The sequence below is a fragment of the Priapulus caudatus genome, unplaced genomic scaffold (assembly GCF_000485595.1).
Source record: "Priapulus caudatus unplaced genomic scaffold, Priapulus_caudatus-5.0.1 Scaffold169, whole genome shotgun sequence".
Taxonomy (NCBI): domain Eukaryota; kingdom Metazoa; phylum Priapulida; class Priapulimorpha; order Priapulimorphida; family Priapulidae; genus Priapulus; species Priapulus caudatus.
The window spans coordinates 494,408-503,753 of NW_014577230.1; the positions used below are offsets into that span (position 1 = coordinate 494,408).

Sequence of the window (9,346 nt, forward strand, 5' to 3'; positions counted from 1 at the left end):
CTACGCACGACTGAAATTGTACGTTCATAACCGTAGCAACAGACCCCAGATGAGCCCAGACGCTCTGCGGCTCTCATTTTTCTAGCTGCAGAAATGTTAATTTTGGCTCTTGCATTACCTGTGCTTATGTATAAAAGCTTCATTATTCTAATGCAACATGTGGAATCCGAAGTTTGTATTATAATTTATAAAAGTAAAAACATGCAGGAAACGTTAGAACCCATTTTTTTCGCTACACTAAAATTTTCTTACATTTTTAGCGACAGCGAGCAGCGTTCATGTTTTTATAAAACTAGCAATTTATAAGAATACTGTACCATTTTAATTATAGGTGTATCAATGCAGAGAAAGAGTGCACTACATTCTTGCAAAGAACTGCAGTAGACATTAAATTGGCTTCTTTACAGGATATGCATACTGATCTTGGACAAGAAATCTATTCAGAGTGTATGTGTTTTCTATTATGCATGCCATTAAGATGTCTAAACTATTGTAATATGCTATTATTTGTGTAACATGTAATTTATATATATGCACTTTTTGCAATTATTTCTTCCCTCAAAAACTGTAGTGGTTTTTAGAACCTATATATATAAATGTAGATTTGTCTACTTTATGCTTTGTAGTTTGTATTGTCTTTGGTATGGACAGCATATGGACTGTCATCTACAATGTAGCACATTGAATTATTGAATTCTATAGTAATACCAGAATACTGGTATACATTGTTATATATGATTGCAGTTACTATTTTTTGCTTTACAGTAAGAAAACAGGAGAAGCAATTATTGCATGTGAAATTTAACATAAAACAATTCAAAAATGAACTACAGCATTTAAAACCGACTCCTCAATGTAAGTAATTAATAATTATTGAGAAAAAACATATGTGATCTATCACAGACAGTCTCATACCAGGAAAAAATCCCATTTGTGAACCGTGCATAATTATTGTTGGAATGTGTTTTAGGATCTGGTGAATTCCATTTTGAACTGAAATAAAGACTGAATGAGTGAAACTTTGTGAGGTTGTATATGTGGCTGGGTGGGTGTATCTGCAGCTGAAGGGGTTGAGTTCACTACTACATTTCTCAGACATGTGCACAATTGTAGGAATTTTGTTTTTTGATGTTACTCTATATAATGCATTTCTAAAGTATGTCTATATTTTTGCAGTTGTTGAGACACTGAGAAACGTAATGGAGGAGGTTGAGAGTGCTATAACTAATGCAAAGCAGCAGCAAAGACAGATGTATGTATGCATTGTCGACTCTAGTATTAATGCAAGGTTATCAGGAGCTAGATTGAGCTGAGGTGATCTAAAGCATGTTTACTGTATGAGTAATTTACATCGAGGCCAACCATGTTAACTGATTTTATCATGGTCATGATAAATGAAAGGTGGTTTATTTATGTGCTTTGCACTGTAAATAGGTCAGCGTTAAGATAAAAATAATTTGTGACACAATGTGACGATAGTGAAAAGTTACGTGTTGGTTGAGATTTTCATATTGGAAATTGTGACCAAAAAAGTATTGTTGCTCTTGTTATCCTTCGTATCCGGACGACTAACTCCCGGACAACTACCACCCGGACAATTACCCCCCTAGGACATCTCCCACCCAGACAACTGCCACCCGGACAACTACCCTCTAGGGTTAGGGTTGTCCTAGGGGGGTAATTGTCCTAGGGGGGGGGGGTAGTTGTCCGGGTGGCAGTTGTCCGGGTGGTAGTTGTCCTAGGGGGGTAATTGTCCGGGTGGTCGTTGTCCGGGGGGTAGTTGTCCAGGGGGTAGTAGTCCTAGAATCGTTATCCTTGTGTTTGTGTGTAAAATTACACTTATTCATTTCTGTTTCTAGTGTACTAAGTACTCATTATACTTTGCTTTACCATGTTTCGGTTGCATCTCATTGATTATTTACTACCTTTGAGTATATATCACAGAAGTTTCACTTTACTGCATGATACAAGCATGTTTGTGTTGAGTCAAACTATGTCTGGCCTAGTGTATGTTATTTTAATGAACATCTTCTACATTCTAAGAACGCGTGCCGGATTTATAGCACGATTTATGCAAGACTATGGTCAAGAAGTTATTTGACAGTTTTTTTTTTTATTATCCATTTGTAACAATGCTTTCCAGTTACAAATGCAGTTTTGTGTTTTCAGACAAGAGAGTCTGAATGAGGAGGAGAACGTTTTGTCGCTAGAGATAGAAGCAATAGAGAAGCGTGTAGACAGTTGGCGCCAGTACCTGGGCCATGCAAGCGAAGGTGGCGCAATCTCTTCCCATCCTCAGCGACAGCCTGCCATGAGACAAGAAAGCCAAGCTAACAAACCTGCTGAAGTAGAACAGTTTGATGTACGATCACAGTTTTATTCACGTGCAGGCAGCATTTACGTTTTAAAAATTACTGAAATGTTTGACACGACTTTAAATGATTACCGCATGTAATATATCTCTGCATCGTCCACAAAGCATGTTTAATATAACTATGCCATAAAATCATAATGTCTCCTTAGTTGCCAGTCCTCCGTCCTCAGTGTGGTATTGCCTTACTTATCTCCACAAATGACAACTAATACTTGGTATTAGGAAAAGCTATATAGTAAATGTGTGTTAGTCAGCTTCAGTTAATTCAATGAGCTCTGATATACTGGTTACAGATCTATGCACAGCAGCATGGTGGGCTGTATGGTGGATGGGACGAGCAAGATCACAGACTGTTTGTGCACCTGTTTAACAGACTAAAGGTAACACTACGATAACTACACATTTATACAACAAATAGGTATCGTGGTCACATCCAGCTGATCACATTCTATGATAGCAGTGTTCTTTATTGGGCATTAACTTGCCACTTTGTCTTGGTGAAATAATTTTTATACATAGCAAGCTGTTGTTGTAGGACAAAGATAAGCTGGCTCAAGAAATGATTAGGCACATCCCGTGTTTTACCACTGAAGAGTTGCAGCAGCACATTTCATGGTATGAAACTTTCCTCCAGCTGCAAGAAAGCAAAAAATTAGCCATTGCATCTTGGCGGAAACAGAAACAGGTAATGTCACATGTGCCAGCCTTAACAGAACCATTCTAGTACAGGAGTGTAGTTTTCTTTTCTAATATATTAAATTAACCGTAACAATTTAACCACCACACGACATACCCATCCTGGTGTTTTTCAACACGTTTGTGTCTTATATTTCTCTGTAAACAAAGCAATCTCAACGCAATACATAATGAGTCCAATGAACGAACTCTTGATAGCATGACCTGGTTGCCTGTGACTGGATACTAGTTTCGGAATGTATGAGCAAATTCTGTCGAAACTCTACCCATGTGGCTAGATGATAGTCATGGAAAAGGTCAAACATAAAACACTGTCTCCTCTTGAATTTAAGATGAATTCTCGTTTAATATCAGGTTGACTGAGAGGTATGTACTCTTATGAGAATAGCATCTCAGTTCTATGAATACGTATATCATATGAACCTGTGGCCGTTCCTGCAGCACAATATGTGATCAATAACATTGTCCCGTCACAAACTACAGTATATCGCATGGCCCCCACGCACACACTGCATCAAACTGCTGCATGAGTAGCCAAACGACCTAGGAACGTGGAAATATACCCAAGACAGTTACACACGTAGATCTTTCATTATGACTAGGGAATATCCTTATACACATATATATATGTAACAGATCGAAAACAGGCAAGAAATCGACGTAGTGCAAGAAAAGACTGAAGCGCCTGTTGCTAAGGATATGGCTAAAAAAGAACAAGAACGTAGAGAGAAGACAAAGAAGATTGAAGAGTGGAAAGTATGTATGATGCATGGTAGTGTATATGAAATAGATGCTATGTTCACTGCATACCGTGTCATACTGGATGACTGGATACTGGATGATAGTTGTCTACAAAGTTAATATTTGCCACAGATCTGGGCATTCTGAAAAAACATTGTCAAATTTAAAAATCAATGGCCAAAAAGTAAATATGAAACTTTAGTATCAACTCAAAGTGTGGGACCTAAATCATACACCCATGTGATTTTACCAAATCTAAGCAACTTCACCTCCATATTTTGCATATATGGTATAATGGTAACGATATCAAAAACTGTTAAATGTGAATATGGCAATAAGAATAAATGTGCACTGGGTCAACGACCCTATTTTCAAATATGTTTGACATGGTCTGATGAACCCACCATAATTTCTGCATTTTGTTGACAAATATGCTGAAGCGAGGTTAAGGTGGTGTGTGTATTAGAGTAAGCAAGCTCACACTTCAGTGTTTTACCTTTGCATGTTCGTTTGCCAACTGAATAAAATTGACAATCACTATTCTGTAGTCTCACAATGTTCAATGTGTGTAGAACCGCCAACAATTGGCAGCAGTAGGAGTTGTAGCAGTAGCAGTGGTAGTAGGAGAGATATTTTATTACACATTTTCCTAACCATTAATTTAGGCAAAATGCAAGGAAATTGATGAGGAACAAAAACATCAGAAGTGCATAGAAGACGACAAAAAGATGCATGCACAAGAAAAAGAAAGAGACAGACAGGTTAATTTTACCATCCATATGCTATGTGCGCTTACATTATTCTGAGCATACTAGAAGCTGAAGAGGTGATTCATTTCAATTAATGCTTGGAATTTAGCTAATAATTTGTATGAAAAGCTAGATGGTGTATTATTTGATAATCAGTCACCATAACAACCATTTTTATAACAGAGACGATTGAAAGCGCTTGCTCTTCAATACAAAACTAAAAAGCAGGAGAATGAAGAATGGCAAAGAAGACTAGAACATGAAGAGCAGCATCTGGTGAACACAAGACAGATCTTAGCTGCAGAGGAGATTGCACGGTTTAGAGAAAGAGTAAGTTTATGTCACCTATTGTTGGATGCTGTAGATGTTTTGTTGATTGTACAGGTTGTATATTGATTTCTCATTATGATAATTTACAGTTTGAAGTCTTGCATGTGAGTAAAATTTTATTGAAAATACACAGAGGTCTTTCATTGCTAGATAGTTTTGTCTGGTAGACAAAAATATTAACAGAAAAATCCCGCACCAACGCACGCACAATGGAAGTAATCAGTTAAAAACCTTTTTTAATGTAATATTCTGTAACATGAATCAGGTTTTCCCATTGTCTTCCATTATATAATTGCAGACGAGTTCTTACATTGTTTTTGGTCAAAAAAAGCAGTCTGAAAAGATCCTCTGATCTCTCCTAATAAATGCACAATTATCAGTACATGTATTACATTAATTTCCTTGATGGCCATTGAGCACACCAATTTATGGGTAGAATACCCATTCATTTATTAGAAAAGTTGTATGAGGAAAAAATTTTGTTTAGTATTGTGAATTAAGTGGTCCAAATTTACAAATTATTAATAGGTGAATGTACGTCACCTGAGTTATCGTTATACGGTGTATCTCTGTATCCCTGACTCCATCTGACATGCTCTAGGATCAGAAGTTACACCAAAAAAGGATAGAGCAAGAGAAATTGAAACAGCGAGCGGTGCAGCAGAAAGAAGACCGATTGGCAAAACTCAAGCAGAAGGTATAACTAAACCACTATTACATGAATTTAACAAAGCATGCACATGTATTGGAGCTATCTTGGTTAATTTTTACTCATCCGTGTTGATCAAAACGTACTGCTGACGTTTCGCCTCCTATCAGAAAGCTTTCTCAAAGCTGACTGAAGTTGTCAGATTTGACCACCAGATGGTGTAGTGGTCAACAGCTTGGTTCACTAGTTTATGCACATATTATTAACTTGTAACGTAAGAAAAACTTGTAACTTAAAATTATAGTGGCAGATCTATGAATAGCTTCACGTGATATTCACATTTGGCATATGTATGGGCAACCTGTAAACAAGATGACAAACTGCATTGGCTCTAAAGGCATGCAGTTAGACCTCGATTATCTGAATGAGACAGGCGGGGAGTATTTTGTTCGGGTAACGGGTGGTGTAGTGGCTTATTACATATTCACGAGACCTTGAGATCTTGTTCGGATAATCTGAAATTCGGATAATTGATGTTCGGATAACCGAGGTTTGACTGTGTATGTGGTTTCTTATTTGACTGAGAAAATCACGAATATAACTGTCTGTATTCCTGCCAACATGAGTTTGCATTACTTTGAATGCATACCGCTCACTCCTGTTGGTTAATCAACTTCACAGGTAGCTGTAACAATTGAGAAGGACCCTACAAGACTCTACCAACCAACAAAGGGATGGGTGGAACGAACAAAACGGGTCGGACCCAGTGGTGATGCTAAACCAATGTCACTTCCCCACAGGTGTGCAATACCGAATGTAATTTAAAGGGATACTAGACTCTAGGATTTTACGGCATACAACTGTACTTACTGTATAACAAATCGTCTATACCCACACGTACTTGTTACCAGATACCTAATTTAATTGTTATAATTAATTATACATCAACACTACGAAATTTGAACAGCGCCATTGATACCTGCGACCGTGCTGCCACCCTGAAAAAGTTGCGCATTTCCCAATATATTTTGCACGTTACAGACCGAGGGCTAATCACAAAGGTGCAATTATATTTATACCTAAATGCTATTTAACCGAACGATGTTCATTTTAGGACAAATTTATCCATAATATAACTGAAACTAAATGTCGTTTATAAGATATTACAATCCTTTTGCTTTTAAATTAATAAATAAGAAACACCCTCTGTCTGTAGCCCTTGGCTGAAGTCGTTTTGCTCAACTTTTCAGATCGTGTGCTTTGAGTGGCGCCACTATCGTTGTAATCAAACTAGTCGTTAGTTTTAAAACGTTTTTAAAAAATATTTCTAATGGAGATTGAACCATGAAACTTTTTATGTAGCGTAATTTTAACCTAAATTAACTGAAAATAACCCTAGAACCTAGAGTAAAGGATCCCTTTAAGGTTTTCAAGAAAATCCCCATGAACCTCAACCAGGTCATGCAGGCTAAAGGTGCTAGGTGGTCTGATTAATATATTAAGAAGGAACCGTGATATCGATAACCATAAAATGTTAAATGAGGGTGTCCTATGCTGTCATGCATGCCATAAATTCTGTTTGATCAGAAAAATATTTTGCCGTCAATGCTTACTAATGTGCAACATTTCAGAGCGATTCCATCATGGAGGCATGGAGTGTAGCCACTGTACAGACGTCAACCCCTGAGGACCTTTCTTGTGAAATGCTGGAGAATGCAATTCAACCCTGTACATTAGAGAACGAATTGCTCAGTTTGGTCTAGCTTTTGCATATTGTTAGTTTACTGCACATAGTTTTACAATTTCAAATTATGCATGTTTACATATATTTATTAACGTGGTGTAAATAAATCTAATAAATCTGTCAAAAGGTGCATCAAGTTAATACAGGTCTGTAAAAACAGGAGATTAGAAAAATCAGCAAGTAATTGTCATCAGTAAAATACTAAAAACTGATTTATTGTTTATGTATAGCTAATAAACACACAGGTGTGTTTAACAATGAACTTCCATAACAGAGACTACAGACAAATTTGTTCATTTATAAGTAAAATTTATTTATACTATTTCTTATATACATTGTGCAATAAACTTGCATATATACCTAAAGGAAATTGTCATGTTACATTGTAACTGATGTCTCTCTAGAATTTTATCAGAGTTCTATTGATCTCCTTGGTATTATAATTAGCTTAATTATGACCTTCGTCTCCATAGAAATCTCTCTATTGTTACACAAAGCGCTGGCCACAGTAGTGCCACCTGCCTACGATACCATTCCCTGTTAAACTGCATGTGTGCTTCCTTGTTATCATCAAGGTACTTCTTGTAGAACTCGGCCATTTCATCAGCAGATAATGCCTCCGTAATGTCTGCTGTCGCACTCATATTCTCCATCTTTTCCGCAAGAAATGCTTTCTTGCTGAGGGCAAAGTTGCGATTGTGGGCAGACCAATAGCGGTGGCACCATTCTTGCGTGTCTTGTCGTTTCAGTCTGAATGCCTTCTCACGAGATGACTCGTCTGCAGGAGCATTAAATTTCACAAGGCGCAGATGGGATACATTGTGGGGCGGGCCGATCCAGTCACTCTTCATGACACACTCATCCGGTTCTCCTGCATGTGGATGTGTTGATTGCACTGCTGACGGTGCTGCAAATTGCCGTACACATTGAAGCTGGCAGTGCTCTCGAGCCACTGGCACCGCCCTGCACAGTTGTTTCGCTAGAAGTAGAACTGAGGCCATGGTGTTGAATTCTTGTGGTTACTACAAATAGTCAAACATAAAAGTTGCGACAATGCAAACACGTGGTTGGTTGTGCTTGTGCTGCGGGCCATGCTATGAGATGCCAGGGAGGCATGCCAATGCGTGTCCGGTAACACTCTTACCAACTGGTATACTTTATTTAAGGCATACTGTCAGTAATGATTAAGTTGGGTAGTAGGGCTCATAGGTTCTATGTCCCCCAGGGTACTGCCGGAACGTACCCTGGTAACTATCTGATAGGGTTAGGGAGTAGGCGTAGGCGACTCCCTAGACTCGTTAGTGGAGTAGGCGCGGTACGGTCCGGCATATTAGATAGTACCAGCAGAGCATATAAATCACGTCGATTTATATGCTCTGGTACCAGGGTACGTTCCGGCAGTACCCTGGGGGACATAGACCCTCTTAGCGGTAGTAGGGCATAACCAGCCTCAGCCATTAAATCTCATTGTGCACGCTTTTAAACTCCAACGAACTTGCTTCACTGTGAAATTGGACAGGGCATTGAAAATTAGGGTAATTGTCACCAAATTTGTTGACCCCGATTTGCAAGTTACAGCAAGCACATGCCCATAGCTTTTGTGCTACGGCATCAAGAAATTGTGTGAAAACTGTTAAGTTATCGACGATAATATCGACAATATCGATGATATCGTAGTTGCCACTCCACTAATACCTATTCTAACTATTTCCTATTCCTAATCCTACATCATATTTCCCTCCGGCTGACAATGCCCTGTCAAGTTTCGCATAGACGTTTAAAAAAAGGCCGTGTCTACGCGACCGGTTCCGGACATCCATCTCACACAGTGATCTTGCGACACGTACACGCATGATTGCGCAACGGTTCGCTCTGCTGATTGCCGAGTGTGTGTGTGAGAGAGAGCGAGAGAGAGAGGGAACGTGTAAGCTACCCGAGGTGTTTGTGTGTGCGTGCGTGCGTGCGTATCGTGCTCCGTGCGTCGCTGCGTGGTGTGATGTGGGTTTGTGTGTGTTGCAGGTTGTGTGCGTGCGGCGTGCGTGCGTCATGCGGCGTGGCGGTAA

General features: G+C 38.9%; 2 protein-coding genes across 2 annotated transcripts in view; one reads left to right on the forward strand and one right to left on the reverse strand.

Moving 5' to 3' along the window:
• The window catches only part of LOC106806608 (coiled-coil domain-containing protein 112-like), an 11,722-nt gene extending 4,340 nt beyond the window's left edge, over positions 1 to 7,382 (forward strand). The window contains exons 3-14 of the mRNA XM_014808607.1: positions 332 to 447; positions 766 to 855; positions 1,177 to 1,252; positions 2,170 to 2,362; positions 2,668 to 2,754; positions 2,910 to 3,059; positions 3,707 to 3,826; positions 4,477 to 4,572; positions 4,744 to 4,890; positions 5,492 to 5,587; positions 6,221 to 6,339; positions 7,171 to 7,382. Of these exons, the coding sequence (XP_014664093.1) occupies positions 332 to 447; positions 766 to 855; positions 1,177 to 1,252; positions 2,170 to 2,362; positions 2,668 to 2,754; positions 2,910 to 3,059; positions 3,707 to 3,826; positions 4,477 to 4,572; positions 4,744 to 4,890; positions 5,492 to 5,587; positions 6,221 to 6,339; positions 7,171 to 7,201 (1,321 nt within the window). The 3' untranslated portion in view covers positions 7,202 to 7,382. The remainder of the gene's footprint in view (positions 1 to 331; positions 448 to 765; positions 856 to 1,176; positions 1,253 to 2,169; positions 2,363 to 2,667; positions 2,755 to 2,909; positions 3,060 to 3,706; positions 3,827 to 4,476; positions 4,573 to 4,743; positions 4,891 to 5,491; positions 5,588 to 6,220; positions 6,340 to 7,170) is intronic.
• Positions 7,383 to 7,477: 95 nt separating this feature from the next.
• On the reverse strand, positions 7,478 to 8,531 carry LOC106806610 (APOPT family protein Y39B6A.34, mitochondrial-like). The gene has a single exon (XM_014808609.1). The coding sequence runs from the start codon at positions 8,282 to 8,284 to the stop codon at positions 7,736 to 7,738; it is 549 nt and encodes a 182-aa protein (XP_014664095.1). The 5' UTR covers positions 8,285 to 8,531; the 3' UTR covers positions 7,478 to 7,735.
• Positions 8,532 to 9,346: the final 815 nt, after the last annotated feature.

Coding starts and splice junctions, on each gene's coding strand:
- LOC106806610 (XM_014808609.1), bottom strand. CDS start 8,284: ATGGCCTCAGTTCTACTTCTAGCGAAACAACTGTGCAGGGCGGTGCCA.